The sequence below is a fragment of the Lottia gigantea genome (genome assembly GCF_000327385.1).
Source record: "Lottia gigantea unplaced genomic scaffold LOTGIsca_61, whole genome shotgun sequence".
Lineage (NCBI taxonomy): Eukaryota > Metazoa > Mollusca > Gastropoda > Lottiidae > Lottia > Lottia gigantea.
This window is the reverse complement of record NW_008710086.1, coordinates 1,498,471-1,522,240: the sequence shown is the minus strand read 5'-3', so window position 1 is coordinate 1,522,240 and position 23,770 is coordinate 1,498,471. Positions and strand designations below refer to the sequence as shown.

At 36.3% G+C, this 23,770-nt stretch overlaps 4 protein-coding genes across 4 annotated transcripts; 1 reads left to right on the top strand and 3 right to left on the bottom strand.

Annotated features, from left to right (window-relative positions):
• Positions 1-539: 539 nt before the first annotated feature.
• LOTGIDRAFT_128333 (hypothetical protein) lies at positions 540-5,378 on the bottom strand (the record flags this gene model as incomplete). The annotated part of the gene is made up of 9 exons (XM_009064301.1): positions 540-711; positions 1,278-1,412; positions 1,811-2,002; positions 2,483-2,716; positions 3,091-3,217; positions 3,866-3,993; positions 4,372-4,453; positions 4,924-5,061; positions 5,288-5,378. Coding segments are annotated over 9 exons (1,299 nt in total), but the record flags the coding sequence as incomplete, so codon positions are not given.
• Positions 5,379-9,028: 3,650 nt separating this feature from the next.
• LOTGIDRAFT_166856 (hypothetical protein) lies at positions 9,029-10,570 on the bottom strand (the record flags this gene model as incomplete). Its single annotated transcript, XM_009064300.1, has 1 exon — positions 9,029-10,570. The coding sequence occupies one exon, from the start codon at positions 10,568-10,570 to the stop codon at positions 9,029-9,031; it is 1,542 nt and encodes a 513-aa protein (XP_009062548.1).
• A 1,745-nt stretch (positions 10,571-12,315) lies between these two features.
• On the top strand, positions 12,316-13,790 carry LOTGIDRAFT_166855 (hypothetical protein; the record flags this gene model as incomplete). The annotated part of the gene is made up of 3 exons (XM_009064299.1): positions 12,316-12,416; positions 13,108-13,334; positions 13,672-13,790. 3 exons carry the CDS (start codon positions 12,316-12,318, stop codon positions 13,788-13,790), a joined length of 447 nt encoding a protein of 148 aa, XP_009062547.1.
• A 392-nt stretch (positions 13,791-14,182) lies between these two features.
• LOTGIDRAFT_235237 (hypothetical protein) lies at positions 14,183-17,768 on the bottom strand. The gene is made up of 2 exons (XM_009064298.1): positions 17,623-17,768; positions 14,183-17,032 (listed from the first exon to the last, which is right to left on the bottom strand). Exons 1-2 carry the CDS (start codon positions 17,692-17,694, stop codon positions 14,597-14,599), a joined length of 2,508 nt encoding a protein of 835 aa, XP_009062546.1. The 5' UTR covers positions 17,695-17,768; the 3' UTR covers positions 14,183-14,596.
• Positions 17,769-23,770: the final 6,002 nt, after the last annotated feature.

Here is a 23,770-nt window from a genome sequence, read left to right as displayed (position 1 = left end):
GAGAAGACGTAAAGGATGATGTTTACTATGCTGACTGGGCTGTCGATCGGGTGATGATTGGGGTAGGGTAGCCTTAGGTATCTTTTAGAATTAACCATTCTTGCAGGTGTCCGAAGGTCACTGCTAGGGTTAAGGGTTTACAGTCACTATATGCATAGTAAATACTTATCCATTTAATATGTTCCACTTGATAAGGTGTTTCATACATATTTCAAATATTGAAAAAAATTATAGTAGAAATATAGTTACACATTATATCAAAAAGCAAAAATCCGGGAGGTGTTAATAGACGAGGCATGGTTTGATGTGTGGTGAGAATTCTTGATACAGTAGGAAATAGAACTAGCAAACTGTGTGTGGTTGAACACATGTACTGTTTTCAATCCTTCCATTTTTCTACTCAAGCGATAATAATTCTGTACCCTCACTACATTGATAACTGTACCGCATTTATTCGTAGATCAACACATATAAACATTATTGTCAACGAGTTTAAATGATAGAATAGCATATCTGGAGAGTTTTCTGAAACAAAACATCTAGATAGTTTTATCACCAGCTTGCATCGTCGGCTCCGGACTTTTCAGTTTATGTTGATCCGGTGCCAGGAGGGTGGAGGTTTGTTCTTGTAGAAAATGTTTAGTATATTTGTAAGTAACCACTGTACAGATGATACAACCATAACTATTACAGGTTGACCGTATTCTGTCGCTGAAAATATATATCATTAACACTGATTCAAACATTACATACAATCTGTTAGATAACAGGTTCTGTTAAATAACAGGTTTATAAATATTTTTTACTACGCACTTGTGTAATATGCTCGTGGTATCAAGAGACAATATTGAAAACTCCTACACACATGCGGTTCGACCATGTTTTCTACATACATCTGTAATCATACGATACCTAATAGAAAGAGATTCACATCTATGCGGTAATGTTTTCCATATTACACATATACGCATACTCCGGATATCACTACGTCATTACTGGTGTTATTTTGAAACCTACATTATGCACGAACACACGTCATTTCAATTTAAAACTTGCTGACAATCTGATAGCTATACTAGAATCAAAAACTGTTTGTCGGGATAGCTTTAGCAAGTAGCAAGTGGCAAGTACACTAATACTTGCGGTTTCTTCCTATCGGTAGCAGGAACCTCGAATCTAGAGCTCCTACTTCGCTTAATTTAAAAACAATAGACTGATAACCTGGCCGCTGTAAAGTACTTTCACAATTACATTGACAAGTATAATTATCTACTTACGTGAACCATTCCAGAGCCATAATCAATCCGATATTAGCTGGTGGAATATTTAAAGATGAGAGAATAATTAGAAGAGTTATAATACTGGCACTAGGTATAGCTGGTACTGCTAACGATCCAACAAACGCTAAAATACTGAAATATATCAATACCATCAGGTTAATATAGAAGGTTTTGTAGACTACTTTGAACGAAACACACAATTCAAACCGATAACCCATATTAAGTCTGAATCTAATTTCGTTTCATTTCGTTCTACCCATTCCACAATGTGATTGTATCCCCACCCCCTAGAAAAGAGGCTGTCCCGGGTTTGCCCGCCCATCCCCATTTTATACAGTGAAAGAATGACCTGTGGCCCCTTGGAATATTTTGTGGCCCCTGCTCGCCCCCATCACCTGGTGTTTCCTAGAAACGCCACTGGTACTTCTCCTTGGTACTCCACTACTATACGACGAATTTTTAAGGCAGTATTTCCTAAAATCTGAATTTCTTTTTAATGCTTTTGAATATAAGGTCCTAGATCTGCTTACCACATCATAGCGATAGTACCAGCTGTTAGATTGTCAGTTATCTGCCCGATATATATCGCAGTAGCACAAATAAAGAGGGCGCTACCATCTCGATTCAATGTTACAGCTAACGGAACAACAAATCTAGAAACCTTAGGATCAACGCCATGCTTCTCCTCAACACAGCGAAACATGTCAGGAATAGCAACTGCTCTGGAATAACAAATAATGCTGTTATAAAAACAAAAAAAGGGGATGTACGAAGGTGTGCCAAGGTCGACTGCGGTCTCAACAAAACTCATTCCACTGTCTAATCAAACCTGCGAAATACAAGATAGTTGTAGATAATATACTCAATAATTGCTCAATCTTCATTCGACGTCCATTTTTTTAGAAAGTTACCATGAGCAACTGATGAGAAATGGCACACTTTTCAGGTCGATTCCAGCCATTCATTAAATTCTAACACAGGAAGCCACGTGTTTGCATTTGGTCCATTATTACAATATTTTCTCCGTCTCAAGGTCGATTTCAGACAGCCCCACCCCATCCTCTTTCAAGCGTGTTATTTCGACATGAGAGAGACATGAATCTCCAGCCATTGAAATATATATCAACTCAGTGTTTAATAGTTTGTCATATCATGGACGTTTTTTGAAAGTGAAACTTTATGAACTATTAACAAGAACTTACGAACTGAGAGCCACGAAGGCAGTCATCTGAGCCTTGACGGCGCTAAGGTGAAACTTGTATGGGTTGGTTCTAAAGATGATGAATATCATAATAGGAAATAGAATAAACTGATACACTAAAACACCGACTGCTATAGTTAACACAAAATATCCCAGGCTGGTAAAGTTGGTGGTCATATCTGTTGCTTTAGCCAGGGCGTGGGCGATTAGACTGGCTACACCGATAGGGGTGTACCTGAAATACAGACCAACATAAAACATCACATTTCATTTCCGCAATGATATGTATGACGTCAATGCAGTTACAGTATACCAAGATAGATAATCAAGGTAAAATATAATCAGAGCCCAATTTTCGGCACTGTCCACTTCTGTCGACTGAAACTCGGCAGAGGGCATCGATACGTCTCCTAAATATTCATACATGAGAAGTAAAAGGACAGAGTGAAAGTACAACAGTACAGGACAACGTAGCTCGTCTATTTACACGTGTACGCATTTCGCTCCTCAGAGCAAAGGGGCAGTAACTCTTGTTTACCGCAGTTAATCCAGGCCACAAAAGGTAAATGAAGAGCAAATTTATGAATTAAAAGAAAGAAAATACCCTACCAGATGATCCAGTTTAAAACTTGACTTATGATTTTCTCCGTGGCATCAAAGAACATGATAAACGGTGCGCTGGCTTCTTTTCTTTTCCCAGCAGCCATTCCCAATAGAGCACAAAGAATTATCAAACCTTGAAATATATTTCAATATTAGAGTAAAGGGACACAACCACGATAACGAAATTCTACAATCTGTATCCAGCAATGTACATAGAATTATCAAACCTTGAAATATATTTCAATATACCAGTAATATCAAACAGTTATAAAGGAAACACCAATAGCAACAATTCTACTATTCAACTAGCGATACGCATATAATTATCAAAGTAAATACCAAGTTTAACGAAATTGGGAGCTTATTCGTTTGTCAATATATATTTCAAATTTGAAATTCTCATCAGGGCCGGTATTACTTTGAAATGAGGTTAACTTTTCAACATAGGATTAATGTTATGAGAGTGAACTCAACGAACATCAAGGCAGAAGTCACGATGAAAATGTCATCCTATATCGTCCTTCAAATCTGTCGTTCTTCTGTAAGTTTTAGGCCATTGACATGAAATGAAACAGTACCACCGCCTGCCATTTGGGAACATTCCATGAACATGTCACTCTTTTTACACGTCATTAAGAACTGTCTTCACTTTCTGTGCCAATGGAATGTAATACAATATTCCGACAAACTGCGATGCACTAAACATAAAACCTTTCCACGAACATCATATCAAGATACGAACCTAGTATATTGGTGCCAGGAATGATGCCTACTGCACGACTGTAGCTCGTGGTGGTGGAATTGGTCATCACCCCCGATATATTTTTCATCAAGGGGAATTCCCGACTGTTATACTTGGTCTGCGTCTTCTGGAAAGTCGAGGCTACAATGTTCTCGGGAAACAAATTTCTGTAATAAATAGTATATCATTGGTTAAAAGAAATATTATCATTACTGATGTACTCATGATATTATACGACTATTTGAATAAGGTTTCGGAAACAAGCCACAGCTGTTACTTATATGCTAATTGTATGTAACCATGCAAAGCCCCGAAGGTTACTTGGAGAATAATATGCAAAAGGAACATTTCTTTTATACCAAAGTGACCAAATTTTTAGGAAAGATCGATATTTAAGTCTATAAAAAGTGCTGGACCCTAGTAGGTCATATTAATTTCAGTTATGCAAGCAGCCAATCAGATCGTCCTGTGAATGTAAAAATTGAACGAAGTGCTAACGATAACCATAACGATAAAATAAATGTTCCAAATGTTACGGAGATTACCTTATAAGGTCGGCAAAAATATCTTCTGTTTGTAAACGAGTCTCAGGTATCCCAGTATCCATCTGTACTATCTGACCAGAACCTTATGAGAATAGATTTAAAACAATTTCAACCACTATGAGTTCAAAATTGGAAATTTTTTAAAGAAGATCTGGGCATATCTACATGAATATTAACGAACATTTTCTCATTTCCCCGATATTTATACAATGCCCAATGGCTCCAGGGGGCAGCCGACGAATTCCATTAGGGCAACTTAACACCATACGCCATTGCCCCTCCTGATATATTACTTGTCTCGCCGAACAATCAGATCTTGCTACGGGCCTGGGGCTCAAAAATAAAGGCATTAAAAAGTTATTCTAACTGGGTCATTAAGAGAAGGGTAGATTCACGAGATCTTGGTTCTGGCTGTTTAAACTCTGTTCTTCCTTTTTTTTTAAGCCAGCTCGGGTCAACTGATGAATATATAAACTTGTTTGAGAGTTAAAATTTAATGTCCGTTCTAAGAGGTAGTATCCTTTTAATCAAGCTCCAGTCAGAAGGCAGAACAAACAGTCAATTTACCTGGTTTGATGATTAAAGCTACAATAAGACCAAACAGTGATCCAGCTAGGTTAGTTATTATAATATAGGTGATAGCTATTCCACTGATTTTACCATTCGATTTAGGATCCACTGAAGCTGCACCTACAAAAACAAAGATAGTTGAACACATCCATGTACTCAGACATGCAGTAAACGCAAACCTTTAAATAGTTTTGCATTCTTAACACTAGTCTTAACAGAGTTTTAATCCAAATATTCTATTGTCTCAATAACCAATGATGATAAAAGATGTGTTTTGGGTTGGTATGTCCTCAGTATTATGAATGAGACACTGTAGAATGGGGGTGGGGTTGGTTGAGGAACTTACCCACTATAACACTGCTTACTATCAGAGGTAAAATAACAGCTTTTAACATTCTCATATACAACTCTCCTGGTAAACCTGGTGATATAATGGAATGAAGTTTTACATCCTAGACATTATGGACCTAACTGATGGTGTGCCGCGTTATAAAGTGTATTTTACTAATCTTTTGCACAACTCCCAATTCCACCAATATTGAAGAATTGTGCGAGAAGCAGACCATGCTTTCTGCTTATTCTTTTCGAAACACCTGATGGTACTTTGGAAAGTCCACTGCTGTACAACTTTTACTTCCGATTTTGCCTTTATTTGGACGAGATTTTTGATTGCTAGAAATGTCCAAAAATCACATATTTCTTTCAAAAATATCTCAAACTATGAATTCCACTTTCTATTTCTATACACTCCTTGTGTGGGTGATATTTGTCTGTATGAGGCCAATATATTTTAAGTAAGCCAACTACCAACTACTATGGCTACCAACTATGGCTAGTTTGCGATATCAGCATCCGCTGGAACCGAATGTTAACTTGTCATCTACCAACCAACCAACCAAAATCACCAAATCTAGCGATAAATAAAACAATCTAGAGCGATATCAGCATCCGCTGGAAGCGAACGTTAACTCGTCATCTACCAAACAACCATATAAATTAAGTGTGTTGATTCTACCTACCTATCCATAACAGAGCCGAGTCGGAAACTGAGTAAGGATTTAAAATAAAACCCACAATAAACCCAACGACTACTCCAGTTAATGTCAGTAAAGTTAGCAATTTCTTTTCACTTTTAAAATAATTCTTAATTCTTCTAAATATTGACTTCTCTTTTTCTTCATCCAGTTTTATATCTATTTCCAGGTCTTCTTTCTTCATCTCAAAACCTTCGCCTCCATCTTCTTTTGTCTTGTTTCCTGACTCTGCCAACATCCTGCGAATTCAGAGATTCTCCTACTTACAATATTACAAAAGTGTATCTGTATGTATAACTGCAAAACTACACTATCTGTACAATCGTATGTAAAAGTGCAGAACGCTTTCAGTCTTCCAGTGAATTTCGAGAACTACAGTGAACTGTGAACTCCAAAATCGAATGAATAACTGCAGAACGCTTTCAGTTTAACAACAAATTTCAAGAAACGCCTTCGAACAGACAGCACTACACTATCTGTACAATCGTATGTATAACTGCAGAACGGTTACAGTCTACAAATGATTTTCGAGCTTTGACTCCGAAATATACCACAGTAACTTCACAATCACATAAATAACAGCAGAATGTTTTGAATAGTTCAGTGAACCTAGAATAGTGTTTAATGTTAATATAGCAACTCAAGTGTATTTAATATCCTCTAAATATTGACATATCAAGCTTTACTTCTATAAACGGGTACAATTATGAATTAATACCACTTACTAAGAGCAGGGGATAATGTACGGGGCAATCTTATTTAGAGGGGTATGAAAATCGGATTATTACAATATTACAACTTATTGTAATTTGTGAGGTTTCTATAGGTTAGAGCGCTGCTTCTTTACATCAGTGCCCCTACCCCCCCCCCCCTCCCCCCTCGCAAATTTTTCGGGCATAAATCTTATAAATAGGTTAGAGATTCGGGCAATCTCAGATATTTCACACGTAAACCTGGCTCCGCCACTGCTTTACATGACGTCATTTACTTGGTCTTGATCTCGATCGGCGTTGGAAAGTCCGACGACCTTAAATAAGTCATCTGCACTCATAATTCCAGTCGACCCAGCTGTGAATGCGTATGGATTCATTCTGTTCTTGCTCTGGTGTCTCATCAAAGATCTTCAGCTCATAATATAGTACTGATAGGCCTAAATTTAAACCTACATGTTAACGTTAAGCCTGAGTGCATACATAACGTTGCGGGTTTTTTGTGTGTTTTTATATAAAACTTGTCCTCTATTTGAGCTTCTCTATTATGATAATAGTGCATTATAGCAATTAATTTATTATAATTAATATCAAACCTATTGGGGTATATAAAATGACATTTAACTCAAGTGCAAAATAAAGGACAGAAATGAATTGAAGTGAAAAGAGTTTGACGTTCACTACCTTTCTGCACCTGCTGGGCTAATGAAGACGGCAACGCCATATAGTTTGCAAATTTTGTCAGGATGGCAGCATTAGCCTGCTCTTTTTCGATTTCCAAGGGATCTTTAACTGCACAGCCTGTAGTACACGGGGCCTCGGTTTATTGTTCTATCGTACCCAATAGAAAAAAAGTTGTAGTGATTCTGTTTCACATGAAATGGAGACGTGAATTATAGGCTCCCCTGCAAGCTGGAAGTTTCCTTAGCGTCTCGTGTTTATCAAGTCACAAACCTCGTGGTAATCAGATATTCAGATATTAGCATAGATCTGTGAAGCAAAGGCTAGATTATTAATGAATTTCGAACTTTTGGACTCTATCTTCTAATCTAAAGCCTCCCGTCCCACATCAGTAATCAAAGGTTGGTAATAAACAGTGAAAAGAGATATGATTATATGTATATTATAAAAAACCTGATAGTTTAAAGTAAACTTGTTAGTATTTTTTGTACACATTGTGACCATGCATAACTGATAAACAACCTGTATTATCTTCAGGTTATTTCGACATACATTCAAACTTGATTAAGATGTCATTCGTGGAGAGTCTGAGAGAGTCCCAGCGATAATTTCGAATAGATTTTTTGCATTCTGACACATATTTTGATGAAAAAACGTATAAAAGTGCTATTTTTATATTTGTTAAAAATAAATAGGGGTATAATTGGGAGGGGGAACCATTTTTCCAGGTTGACAAAAATGCTGGCCACTGCCACTGCTTGAACGCCAGCTGGAAATCGAACAAGAGTATGCTAGTGCTGTCTGAGCAAAATTTCCCCTATGGCATACTGCGTGGAGTTTCCCATCTTCCTTAGAAGAATAAGGTACAGAATAGGGGGACGTATTCCTAACTTGACACCTGTATATCAGAAAAATATCCTTTTCACTTTTTATTTCTGACCACAATAAAGATTTCTTCTAGACACCTGATACCACGTTTTTTCATAATGAAATTCTTCCTCACTTATCATTGAGATTAAGATAAGACAGGGATTCTGTTGTTTTGTTTTGACACTAATGCATAATTAATTTTCTACTCTTTTGAACCTTGTTTTAGCATGAATCTATACTTTGTGACCTTGGCCAGTGCTTTTATGAGACTATGTTCTCATCATCGTCAACTCTTAGTAAGTCAAGACACTCTCAGTAGCCAAATTTTATTTTCATTCATTAAGTTGGGGGTATTCCTTTAAGAAAAATTTCCTGTCAACATGAAATAGAAAAATTGTCGGTCACATTACACGAGTGGGTGCACTTTACCAGTTGCTACTGTGATTGATGTGGGAAATATTATATTCATATCTTTATTTCGTTGAAATAATCATAAAAACCACGGCTCTTGTATGGTGTCTGAATTAGGACACAGGAGTTTTAAAACCAAGGCTATTGTATGGTGTCTGAATTAGGGCGCATGGGATGTAAAACCAAGACTATTGTATGGTGTCTGAATTAGGACACACGAGTTGTAAAACGAAGGCCATTGTACCGTGTTTGAATTAGGACACAGGAGTTTTAAAACCAAGGCTCTTGTACGGTGTCTGAATTAGGACACGCGAGTTGTAAAACCAAGACTATTGTATGGTGTCTGAAATAGGAAATCTGGAGTTTGTGAAACTTTCCCGGTTAGACGTGGTACATCTTTACTTGACATTTGTATGGGTACGAAATAACATTATGTAGATGGTGTTTGTAATAGCTTGACATTGTGGAGATGGTATTTGTAATAGCTTGACACTGTGAAGGTGGTGTTTGTAATAGCTTGACACTGTGAAGATGGTGTTTGTAATAGCTTGACATTGTGGAGATGGTATTTGTAATAGTTTGACATTGTGGAGGTGGTACTTGTAATAGCTTGACATTGTGAAGATGAAGTTTGTAATAGCTTGACATTATGGAGATGGTGTGTGTAATAGCTTGACATTGTGGAGATGGTGTTTGTAATAGCTTGACATTGTGAAGATGGTATTTGTAATAGCTTGACATTGTGGAGATGGTATTTGTAATAGCTTGACATTGTGCAGATGGTATTTGTAATAGCCTGACATTGTGGAGATGGTGTTTGTAATAGCTTGACATTGTGGAGATGGTGTTTGTAATAGCTTGACATTGTGGAGATGGTATTTGTAATAGCTTGACACTGTGAATGTGGTGTTTGTAATAGCTTGACACTGTGAAGATGGTGTTTGTAATAGCTTGACATTGTGAAGATGGTATTTGTGATAGCTTGACATTGTGGAGATGGTGTTTGTAATATCTTGACACTGTGAAGGTGGTGTTTGTAATAGCTTGACACTGTGAAGATGGTGTTTGTAATAGCTTGACATTGTGGAGATGGTATTTGTAATAGCTTGACATTGTGGAGATGGTGTTTGTAATAGCTTGACATTGTGGAGATGGTATTTGTAATAGCTTGACATTGTGGAGATGGTGTTTGTAATAGCTTGACATTGTGGAGATGGTGTTTGTAATAGCTTGACATTGTGAAGATGGTGTGTGTAATAGCTTGACATTGTGAAGATGGTGTTTGTAATAGCTTGACACTGTGAAGATGGTATTTGTGATAGCTTGACATTGTGGAGATGGTGTTTGTGATAGCTTGACACTGTGAAGATGGTGTTTGTGATAGCTTGACATTGTGGAGATGGTATTTGTAATAGCCTGACACTGTGAAGGTGGTGTTTGTAATAGCTTGACATTGTGGAGATGGTATTTGTAATAGCTTGACATTGTGGAGATGGTGTTTGTAATAGCTTGACATTGTGGAGATGGTATTTGTAATAGCTTGACATTGTGAAGATGGTGTTTGTAATAGCTTGACAATGTGAAGGTGGTGTTTGTAATAGCTTGACACTGTGAAGGTGGTGTTTGTAATAGCTTGACACTGTGAAGGTGGTGTTTGTAATAGCTTGACACTGTGAAGATGTAGTTTTTAATAGCTTGACATTGTGAAGATGAAGTTTGTAATAGCTTGACATTGTGAGGATGAAGATTGTAATAGCTTGACATTGTGCAGATGGTGTTTGTAATGGCTTGACATTGTGAAAATGGTGTTTGTAATAGCTTGACATTTTGTAATAGTTTGAAGTTTGAAATAGCTTGACATTGTGAAGATGAAGTTTGTAATAGCTTGACATTGTGAAGCTGAAGTTTGTAATAATTTGACATTGTGAAGATGTAGTTTGTAATAGCTTGACATTGTGAAGATGTAGTTTGTAATAGCTTGACATTGTGGAGATTGCGTTTATAATAGCTTTACAATGTGAAGATGAAGATTGTAATACCTTGACACTGTGAAGATGTAATGTAATGTAATATGAACAGCAATGCCCAAAACAAACCGTGAGAATATAACGAACTAATCATGATTATCTATTTCTTTTGATAACCATAAAAATCAACGCTAATTGAGGCTGAATTGAGACTCATGCATTAATATTTTCACTTAATAAATGTTCTCTGAAGGGCCAACTGAAAACATGATCCCTGTTCTCGAAAACTTAAATTATAATTAGTTTGGTATCCTGGTCATCTGTCAATAAAAAAAAATTGATTTTGAATTAAGTTTTGTCATCATATTTCTTCAAATCTTGATTTTATCCTTGGGTATCTTAGTATCAAAGGTATTAGATTTGAAAAATATTTACAAAATCTCAGAACCTTTACTATATTAGTATTAAACAAGAATCTATTCTCGGCTGTTGACAAATAATGTTTCGGATACACAATCCTCACCAGGACAGTTCGTTTTGGAAATGGGGCTAACTTTTCATACATAGGACTTTTGGCCTCGTTATCCTGGAAAATGTGTGTGGTTTTTTATATTCGGAACGAGGAGGTTGCATAGCACTTTAGTAGGTGTCGCTGACTGACTGGTTCATGACTCTGTTTATTGTAGACTGCAGACTGCAGACATCGTCGATTTAATCGCTATTCATTCTATCTTAAGTAATAATAGATAGCTCGTGTTTATTATTTAATTCATAATATCTTTCTCGACTTTGACATCCAATCCAAACTGATTACCACGTGTCCTAAATCATCTACCGTATAAAGAGAAATTGTTGTTGAGAAATGATTTAGTCGGCTGATAATAATAAATGTCTTTTAAATATGTCACGGTGTAATTGTTTAAAATATTAAGAAATGACTTCAACAGTTTAACAGATGGTAATGTTTTAAAATTCCGTCGCCAAATGACCTTATTATAGAGTACAAAATTGCTCTAGATATCACATATCTTCAAAAACAAAACAAAAATGATATCAGGCAACATATTGCTCAGCTATTATAAACTGTTCGCAGACGAAAAATAATTTTCATTGACAATACGATACCATAGATATAAGCTACAATAAACCTTTTCCCTTACACTTTTCAGTTATTGAATAAAATATTGAATATAAAAACAGATACCATAAATACAATACAAAAAATTAAATGAAGTTCAAGGGGTATGGACATTGGACAATGGTCTCCCCCTCGGACCTGGGATAGGTCTTTTTTGAAGCGAAACCTAAGCTCTTTAAATCTCAGGCCATCTGCCATTCCTCTGAAGTACAGACCCCTTGACTCAATGGCTTTTCTCGCCTTGGAGATACATCTTTCATTGCATGCACCGGGTTCGAACCCTTACCTCACACAAGGTTCGAACTTTAACCCCACACCGGACACCGCACCAGAAACCGTACCCCGACTATTTTCGGCTTTAAGCAGTGAAAAATTATAGCAAACAAAAATGAAACAAGGTAAACATTGAAAACAAATATGATTATTTCTGCGTTCTTTTGACCCAACCCGTATCTTTATCTATACTTGCTCTATTTAATATATACAAACCTACTTTAAATCTCCGGTCATTTTACAATCTAAGTACACAGCCTGGTCATCATACAGACAAACACTGTCTCATCATGTCCAATCCGGTATATTTAACTCTGGGATGTTTCGTATCGCTCCTGGTAATTGTACATTCGTCACCTTTCAATGATCCGTGTACTCTGATGCCCAATGGGTGAGTTGATTTCTTTGCTTCGGTGCCATTTGTCTTAACCTAAATATGTTAATTACAATTTTCAGTCAGATGTCTGTTGCTTCTGTAATTTCACAAGGTGTTTGATGACGTCACTAATTGCTAAATTTGCTTTATCGCATAAGGCCCTTTGCGATTAGTGAAATCATCAAACATTTCATTTTATTGGAATTGCAGGAACCACAGACGTCTGATTGAATATTAGAACGGTGTAAATTTATGCTATCAGTGTCCCCAACACACATACAATTTTTGTAAAAAATAAATATTTACAATCCCTTTAAAGCGCCCTCATACCATAGCGATTACTAGTAAATTCACACAAACATATACTTCTGGTGCCTCCAGTCTTCTGTTAAAGTGATTGAATAATCAAACATTGGTTTTAAATTAACGTTTAAGATCACTTAGATGATTTTGATATAATCTTTTAATTTTTGACCCCGTGTAATACAGGCTATGCCAGTTGGAAATCGAAAAAGAGTAGGTTAATGCCTGGCAAAATTTCCCTCATGGGGTTGCCCGTCTTTATTAGCCCACATGGTGAAGAAAAGTAGGACGTAAAACTCCATTCATTTCATTTTCATTTTTTGTTTTAATATGTCTGTTTTGTATATGATAGTGAATTAACATTGGTATTTTGAATCTTTCATATTTAAATTGTAATGTTTAGCCCGGCTCTTCCTGGTGATGATGAAATTAAAGACGTCTTCACGACTACTTCCTGTTTAAACGGAAGTATCTGGTGGAATTACCCACGTGGTACACTCAGAGTTCACTTCCGGTATACAGACAGTTCTAAAGAGTTCAGAGTATGTCTAAAATCTGGCATTGGACCATCTTTTAGAGCTGCCTATGACGTAACAGGGGGAAAGCATAAAGTTTTTCCAGTTCCACAAGGTAAGCTGACTTTTAGCTAATCGCAAAATATATAGTATGCGTGTAACGGGATAGACGGATGTCCACTCCAGATTTGTCCAAAGCAATAGAAAGAACCAAATAGGCATTATACAAAGACGGGTGCACATACTGATAAGGGAGCAGACTCGTTCCTACTGATGTATACACATCGACCGAGATTAGAGCAGACGACCACCATGTAACCAAGCAAATGACGTCATGTATAGATTCTAAATCCCAACCAACTCTGCTAGATCCCTTCCTAGATTGATGTTAATGATAATACATGAATGTGATACAAGAATAACTGTCTCTATATAATTGTTGGTATTTTCAGGTCGAGATGAAGAGCAATGTACTGAATCAGTTGCTGCAGAAATTATCCTCTTGGTAGAACAACCCCCCTTCCAGACTTACATGACTTTATATGATTATAAATTAGAGTTCATTAATTAAAGCTAATCTAATCTAGAACGAATTGTCATCTGCTAGTGTGTTACTGACCCTACCACAGGGACATAAGTACCTGAGTACGACGGGGGAATCGCGTCGAAACGTTGCATAAAACTTTAACTAGTGGTTGTCGTTCCATAAAGCTGTGTCTATATATCCTACTCACAATTGCAATTCAAAGACTTTTGTCTTACGTCGTTTAATTTCAACCCCAGAACGTCATAAGAGCAAGATACTTTCTTCGCAAAACGTCTACATCTCTAGCTCAAAGGAACTGAAAGATTACCCAAAATGCCATTGCTTCGTATGCACTTTTTCCGACTCGTAAATCATTTGTTGGTGTTTGCAACTGTGCCATTTAACCTCTGACGGTTACCTGATATACGGTTACAATATTATAGATATTTTATAGTTTATTGATATATTTACATCTTCATTTACATTTTATAACATTTTCATACACATTGTAGATTTTATATAATCTACAAAATATACAATAAGTAAGTTTTATTTCTAGTTAATTAACATACATTTTAAGTAATATATCTTCTATATTTAGTTAGTTAAGTAATATAAATCTTTAGCTGAGCAATCTACATTCTTAGTTAATAATCTACACTCAAAGCTTAGTAATCTACATTTAGTAATCTATATCATCAGTATAGTAATCTACACGCGTATTTCAAATACTAATTTTAATTTAAGTAATCCACACCCTAAGCTATGTAATTTACATTCTACATTTAGTGATCGACATCCTAAGTCTAGCAATCTACACTCTACATTTACATCTACATCCTAGTAGTAATCTACATTCTTAGCTCAGGAACCTCGGGTAAATCTGATAAATAATCTGCAAATTTGTCAATAAAATCTTTCACTATGAAATAAGAGTGGAGATTTAATTTTTCTAAGTATTTAAAATACATGATAGGTTTAGCTCGGTTCTTATATTGAGATTTCTTGGCTGTCTTAATACCTTGAGCAATTTTACCTAGTCTGACTGGACCAGATTCTGGTGGTGGACTCTTTGGTACTTGTACCTTGTGGACAGGTTTCTTTTTAGACTTGTCACGTGAAGGTGTTTTTGGAGGGGATTTGGGTGGAGTTTTATGTCCTTTAGAAGGCTGGGTAACTACTGGGGCCGGCGGCGGTAAAAATTCTTCTTTCGATACATCAATTGAAAAATCCATATCCAAGGTGATTCCATGAACCTTTTTCATCCGCGCAGCTGTGTCGCAAATATTATTGCAAACATCCACTAACAGTTTCTTACACATGTCGTATTTTCTAGTTGCCATTGGTAACTTTACGTCATAAGGTAATTCGTTAACAAACGTCATCAAAACGTTTGCAACGTCATTCTTTGAAACTACGTTGTTTTTGAATTTGACTTCTTCCGGCAAATCACACATTGATAATCTTATGTCGTTGAGCGGAAGTGACCAAATGAAAGTAACTACTGGAAGTGATATTTCTGTTATTTCCAATATTTTAGAAACTGTTCCACTGTGGTAGGTTAAACCTGGATTAACGAATGTAAACAAATCATTACCAACGGGAGTTTTCAGAAAACATTTTCCGAGGTCATCTGGAAAACCTTCCGCTCTGGCTGGTGGAGGGATACAGCAAATCTTTTCTATTATATCATCCAAAATACTTTCAATGAAACTTTCCAGAATTTTAGCTTTGATCTCTTCTTCAATGACTTTGCCATTTTCTCCGAGCTCCGTGGGATTTTTAGCTATACCCCAAATCGTAAGAGTTATGTCCCTTGCTAATCTAGGTGTCGTCTCTATTCGCCATTTTTCTGAGCAAGTGGTAGCTCGGTGGCTGTGGAATATTGCCGAGATATTTTGGAAATCCTTTGGTAAAACGATAGCTTCTGAATGACCAAGGAAAATAGAATCCCTGACATCGATCTGGTTTGGAAAATCGAAATGATCCGTTTTTGGAATTTTAAAAAGTTCGAATTTTACTACACAGGCACCGATATTCTTTACTGCCAGATTCCCCATCTTCGCCTGACCAGGGCACGTGACGATTCCTAATTCTACATCAACTTCACAATCCCGATTACTCCAGCTCAGCACGTGTTGACCTATTTCAATTGTTGGCTCGTTAATAGCCGTAACGACAATTTCCGGTATTGTGTAAACGGATGGGCAGTGAATATCAAAACTGCTCGGATGCATTTGTCCATTTCTTGGTGGCATTCCGCCATTGATTCTGAGATCAAGAATACTACAATCATTTAGACGATCAGAGCCCGCTCTGTACACGACTTCTGGCTCGGGATTTATTCCACGTTCTTGTTTAGTTCGGGCCATGTGGATCCCTCTAAGAGTATCTCCAAGTTGCTCCCTCTGTTTCCAAAATCCGTTTGATTTCGTTACCCTACATTCAGACTGCCAAGCGCTTTCTAGGTCGTCAAACACCCTCCTCTGTCCTTTAAATACTTTATAAGGATGATTTCCCATAATCAAGTCATCTTGAGATCGCTTACATTTGAGTGAAATCTTTTCACCTAGATCATGTCCCTTTGTAATTTCGTTCTCCCAGTACTTTAGAGCTTTTCCTTGATCAAATTTGCACTTCACTAGGCAGTTCATTTCAGCAGGATCACCTTTAGCTGGTCGGGGTTTTATATCGGGTAGAGGACTGCGGGAATTTGGAAATCCGGTTGCTTTAGGATTTAATTCCGGAATTTGCTTGTTAGTTCCAGAGATAGGTCTTCTGGCTTTTAAATCTGACGATGGGTTGTGAGTCCTAAACCCGGTTTCTTTTGGTTTTATATCCGGAAGCTTGTTGTAGGTTCGAAACTCGATAGCTATGATTCTGTTATCCGCGGTCTCCAGATAGTCAGATACTGTTCCCAGAATACTGTGAGAGACTGGTAAACTGTTCTCAAATCTCAGACCATCCAGTCTTTCTGGCATCCATAAAGCTGAATCCATATCTCCTGCAACATTTCGACGTACCGCATACGTCACTTCCGCTGGTCGTGCCATTTTGTCTAATTTTTTAACACAATAATTGATCTTGCCTTTTGGCTTTTTAAACTTCCTCGGTCCGGATCGGTGTATTGTATTAAGCTGAATTCGAAGGTTTGCAAAAGTGGAATCCCAGACCTTAGCTGGCATATTCCATCGTTTTCTGGCAGCACTCGTTGCCGCTTTCTGAGGGTGGTGATCATGTTTCTCATCATGGCCGTGAGCGTTTTTTTTATCTTTACCCCTCTTATCCTAGAAGTACAGAAAGGGAGATAACTCTGTTTAATAGAATGTTAGGAATTGAATATTTTCTATGTTCCGAAAAAAATTATAATTGAAAATCAAATCATCGATCTATTAATTGAAATTCCAGTGCTTTGATCTGTAATATTTATATGGATTTGACATTTTGATAGCGCGGCATAAAACGCTTATATGTAGTACAATTGCAAGAGCCACAGACGTTTGACTAGAGATGTGTCCCCGAAAAATAAAAAGTTGTTTTACGAGCAGAAAATTCTGTAACGTTATGAGCGCTCAAATTTAAAATGGCTTCAAAGGAGAAGAATCTAATTTCAACAACCAGTGTCTTAAATTTATCGGAGTGTAAAAACGCTTTCAAAATGAATAATTATTAGAAATATGGTATTAAGGTGTAAATAGCCTAGGTATGGTGTACGGTGCGAATGATTATCAATACTCAGTAGAAAATAGAGAATTGTGCCTGCAAAGTTTCACTTAGTGTATTCGCTTCTTATATTGTCTTAACGATAAGTGGCACCAGACCTCGTTTATTCGCACCTCAATACGAAGATTAATAGATTCGATATCAAAAAACTTACCGCATTGTCCATTTCGGACTTTTTCTTCATAGCATCACCCTTTCCTCCTGGAAATTTCAGTTTCCGTGTCATTTTATTTTAATATCACCACAAAACTACCAATTTGAAGAAAATTGTCTCCGTACGACTCTCTGATACGATACCATAAAGAGACAGAATTAACTTGTTATAACGTCATAGACGGCCGTCGGAACAGCAACATGACGTCATTATCATTATTGCCATTGTTTTTGTGTTTGGTCTATTTTTAGAATCACTGAATATTCAACATGTACTTATTCAAAGATATCTATTGCTTTAGAACATTTTATTACATAATTATGTATATCCCCTTCTGTCATCTTTCAGTCTCATGCTGCCAATACTTCTTTCGAATGTAAATTTGTCCTCTCTAAGTGACTCGCTAGCTTATTGTAAGTCCTTTGTTGTCTGATTTTGCAAATTTACAATGAGTATTATCTACCTTCTCTTACTCTCCCGTTCAATCGAACTGTCAATTCTGTATCTCCAGTAAGTAAGAATAAGTCGGTTACTCATTGGAATATTGGTTATAAAGGTAAAATTGGTATTATTTCGCTGGAATGTTTTTACATATATATTTGAATCACCTTAATGTGACCCTTAATTTTCATCCTACATTTTCTATTTTATTTCTATTTTCAATTTTTATTACCTTATCATTTTGTAAATATGTTATTGTAGTTGTATGTAGAAAAATCCCAGGGAAGATTGCCTTGTGCAACTGGGTTTCTAATAAAGTTATTATTATATACCTGCTTCCAGCATTGGCCTCTGTTGAATTTGTAGTATATCTAGAATGATCCAGGAGGGCTGTTGGACTTATATTCAATCTATCTCATTGTTGTGTCTACCTCATGCGTTTGTCAACTCGACCTATGCTGAATTTGAATGGGAAACTGTCCTTTGTCTTCTCTTGCTAATCATGTTTTTATATTTCCCTTTTCTCAAAGGAGTTCTGCTTCATGTTCTGTTTCCGCACCTGTACAGAGGACATGTTTCTGGTAGGTTCAGAGTTCAAATTTGACTCGTTTGTTTCAATCCATCAACATTTTAACACTGTACTATTAAAACAATTCATTTTAAATGTTAAAATATTAACTCATTGTTTTAACAATGTATCTTCGAGCAGCTGAAATCAGGAGATAACTTGACACATTTGTTCATATTTATCATCACTGACAAATTTTACAAGGGTCAAGAAATTTGATTATTTGAGGCCAAATTAACGAACAGATGATCGTAAACGATACCTGTAAAAATTACCCAATTGAATAGAAAGGTATAGTAGCAATGAAATGGAGTTTTACATCCTACTTGTCAATTGAACTGTAATGGGTATAATTTATCTGAAGACAATACTCTCGTGATATCTACACAATACAAATCATATTTGACATACAATAGAATTATGATGACACTTATGTTGAGGTTGTTACACATCGATTGATCTGATCAGAGGTCAGTTCGTGCCAAGTATTGATAGTACCAGACAATAGAGTGCAGCTGTACCGAGAGCGCCGAGAGCGCCGAGAGCGCCGAGGAGAGATTGACACTGCCCAATCAATGACGTTAATGTATTTTTCTAGTTCCCACTCGCTCTGGTTCTATAACCTTTGATTCCAACTGTAGACTTTAAGGACAGGGTTCAATTTGTCTTAACATTGGTTATTGACATAGGAGCATGTCACTGGTGTTTATCAAGGCCTTGAACAGGTGCCCGCTATGAATTATCACTTGGTCAACATGTCCACTAAAGTGTGAAGTTGTAAAAATGATTTAAATTGGATAACTAATTTATCACAATATTTGATTGAGGTGACAAAATAAGATTTTTGACAGTAATATTTTAAATCGTTATAGTAAAACCACAAAATAGTACCTTTGAAAATTTTTAAAAAAAATTTAATTCCTGTATCTAAGCTGTTCTTAGGGTTTGGAATTTTCTAAAGGTCCTCAATATTAAATTAAATGACAATTAAATTGAATTAAATTTCCTTCATTCCAAAAGTGAATCTTGACAATATCATATGTGGCAATTTGGCTTAATTCCATTTTATATCACCAACAGAAGGAAACGGAAAGAAGACCTCAAAAACCTAACCAAATAAAGAGTTTAAAGATACCGTGATATTAATGTTTCATAACCCACGAAGATAACGCCCAGTGACACTGTGATATACTAAGAAAAAGATACAATACAACCACTGAAATCTGATCAAAATTGAAACAATGAAATAATCGTTACTGCACTTTTAACCTTATAATCATTTCTAAAATTCTATCATAGTTTATTGTCTGATGAAATAATTTAAATAATTTTGATAAAAGAATTCATTTCTTTTGATGTGCCTTTAAAGGGATATTCTCTCTGAAAAGTAACATGGGTCAGTGAGAGTAGTCTTTAATAGCTCGACAATTTAATAAGTCGGCTACAATATCCCTTTGAATTGATTTACATTAGATATAACAAACTAAACGATAGTGTCAGAAATATTGAATAACAGTTTAAAATCTGATTATTTTTCAGTCTGGTGGGGGAAGAGGTGATGTAGGTGACCCGAGACGTGCCCCTAATATGATACCCCTCACCCCTCGCTACATCGCCTCCAACCACAAAGCATATACATCAAAACGAGGATTGTAATATAAACCAAATGTTTTAAATTACTCATTTAAATTTAAATGATATCAAAGAAACGTTAATGGTTGTTTTTCATAAACTCGTCGCTTTCTTGAATCTGAATAGTTTTAAATTTTAATCTTTTATTTTCTTTGTCAGTTTAATTTGATGATTTCCACTTCACTGAATGTTTTATTTATAATTGATTTTAAATGTTTAAATTGATTTCTTTGTCGTTATAAATTTTCAAATTAATATTACTTTATGTGTGTAATGTATACCCGAACTATTCAAACAAACCAACAATAGCAACACATAGCTTTCTCTTTTCACCATTCCGATTTTCACCATTCCGATTTTCACCATTCCGATTTTCTATTTATTTATGACAGTTATTTATATCTATCATCTTTTTCTACCCATCAAGCCAAATATTCTTTTTTGACAGTTGCATGAATCAGACGCGTCGAACAGAAATTAACATCCAGTCAATATAGGAACATTATACAAAGCTTCATGCACACGATAGTAGTCAGCCTTCGAATTCATTTACCGAATTGCGTAATAGTCAATTTAAAATTTCAGTTCATAAGATACTAAGATGCGTAGCTTTAGGAAGGCATTCTATCGAAATTATATGCCAGCCTGTTTGCATTGCATTTGACTCTAACAGCTTCGTAACAACGAAACATTGAACTTAAAACTTCACACTGTTCTTTGTATACCAGTTTTCATTGGTGTTCAATAACAATCAGATGTAAAACTCTATTTCATTCAATTCCGTTGTAATCACAGGAAAATACATCATTAAGATTATAGATTTATCTTCAAAGTAAGAATGTAAGAAATATGTGAGAAATGTTGATGATGTCGATTACAAGGTATTTCTTATCTGATGGGAGTCGGACTCACTCTGAACTCTAGTGATAATCAGATGGACAGAGGGGCAGGCAGTTGCGGCGCTAGTAGGGGTACAGGGATGGCATTTCTTCACCCCCTAGAAAATAGATTGTTCTCTCAGTTTTTTCTAAGCAATTCTATCTGTGTTTTTGATGCGTTTTTGCTCTCAAAAGTATGTGCAAGAATAGGGGTAGATCACCGTCAGACCCTCATGCGATGGCTTGCTCCTACTTGGAATCTTAACCCCAACATTTATCCCCCAGTTGAGTAGGTAGGCAGATGACAAGTTAACATTCGCTTCCAGCGGATGCTGATATCGCAAACAAGGTAGTTGTTGGTAGTCGTAGTAGTTGGTAGTTGGATTGGATCAAATTGGATGATTCTGTGTTGGTGGTTTGGTTATTGATTCTTCGTTAGATCTGGTCGGGTCGAATGACATGGCAGTGAAACTCGGCCCTGGATGGTGTGGCGTAAGTTACTCGGTCTCCTTCATTCTTCCAAACCCCCAGTTGAGTAAATCCGCTCCCTATTTATACCCCCAGTTCTCGGAGGATGACGCCGAGGATGACTACAGAAAACAAGAGTTAACTGATACCAGTTATACCTGTCATTCAACAATAAGCGATGCAGAACCTATTATACAAGTAAATAGTTGTAAAATGAAAGTAGCCACTGGTCAGATGAACTCTGACCTGGTCAGTACAACCAAGTATTACATCGGTGGGTATGATTGGCCGACACTTCCAAACTCTAGTACATAGATGAATCTGATTCTCCGGCATCACCATACATTACCTGACGCTAAGTATTCTTAATATATGGGTTCTCTATGCTATGAGCTACAGATTAAACATCCTTCAACAGTTGGAAATTTAATTGTAGTTCTTTAAAGCTGAGTAAAATTTCTCTCATTGCACACTGCCAATGGTTAGTTTGATTGGCCAATGCAATTTTGACCTGATCAGTACAACACCAATACTGTATATCGGTGGGCTTGATTGACTTACACTGCCATATTCTATTCTTATGGATGGTTTGATTGAACTGTTATACTGTTTTACCTCGGTATGTTTGATTGACCGACACTGCAACGACTTACGTTGTTTCCGTGACACAGGAAATGTCAATGTGCCAAACCCATTTACAGATTGGCGTCAAAGAAAGATTTGTTTAAGAACAGAATCAGCGATCTATTGGCGTGTTAATTTCCAGTGTTAATTTCACAGGTAACACCAAATTACCACCATTAATTATAACCTTAAAATTACACGTACGTTCTTCTAGACTACAGCGTTTCTATGATTAAGATTCGAGAAAAATGTACCTTTAACAGAACAAGATTTCCTTTGAAATTAATCTGCATTATTGCATTTATAGACGAAAATAATGATCTGGAATTATACCGGTACCCCGAAGTAACCTTCAATTTACACAATAAACCACACCCCATCAGTATTTAAAGGTCGCTATGTACAGTGGAGATTGCTGGTTATATTGTTATCTGTCTAAGAATTGTTAAATAAGTATTTGATTAAAAATTAAACGAATTTCAACTAATCTTCTTTATTACTTTTTTACAATCAAAACCACCAATTATAACGGTACCTGTTTTTATACCTTTGAATTATTCCTGACCCCTGACCCCTGACCGCAGCGTACAAGGTAACGATCATTGTTGATGTCTTTATGGGTCAGCTTCGAGAAATACGTCCCTGGAACAGAATTGAATTTTTGAGTCTCTCCTATGCTGTATGTTAAACAATAAAATATACGATCATTCATTATAACAGTATCTAGTTTAATACCCTCAAATTATATCTGTCCCGAAATCCCATCCTCTCAACCCTCCCTAGCCTCGAGACGCAGCGTACAAGGTGACGAAATGGTCCAAATTCGTCCTTTGTCCATGAACAGAAAATGAATATTACCTTTATATGCAATTAATTATTAAGTTATTATTATTTTATACAATAAAATTGCTATCACTTATTATAACAGTACATGGTTTTATACCTTTCAATTATTACTGAAGCCCTGACCCCGGGCGGCAGCGTACAAGGTGACGAAATGGTCCAGACTCCGGAAATACGTATTTGATACAAAACTGTATATAAACTGAATTCTCAACGCTATATTTATAACAGTACGATTACAAAATAAATCTTAAAATACCATATTATCAACAACTGTACCAATATTATACTGGCAGTACCTTAAACACCCTTCAATCGACTATAAACTTTTAGTGTTTGACCAATCAGATAACTGGAATACTTAAATTTTCTTAAGTTAAGTTCGCAAGGCCCTGAACAGCAAGAAAATTTTTAAGGATGTCGCTCAAGGTTTGCTTTTGATTGGTAAACCTGAAACCAACTTGATTGTTCACGACTGGAAGAATCCGATATATCGCCGGATTATCTTGAAAATTTGCACTTGCCATCAGTTTTGTTCATGTCGATTACTTATCTAAATTGCGTGGAGGTCATAGCTATATGCCTGTGCATGTGTTTTCGTAATACATTGCAAAACCACGATGTTACAACCTTAGATTTCTATTAAAGGATTACCGCATTCTTGAAATTGTTCCGAACAATTGATAATTATAAC

Excerpts from the sequence above, each read along its gene's own strand:
- LOTGIDRAFT_235237 (XM_009064298.1), bottom strand. The coding sequence starts at position 17,694 with ATGACACGGAAACTGAAATTTCCAGGAGGAAAGGGTGATGCTATGAAG. Across the intron at positions 17,033-17,622 it reads AGTCCGAAATGGACAATGCG|GATAAGAGGGGTAAAGATAA; the intron begins GTAAGTTTTTTG and ends CTGTACTTCTAG.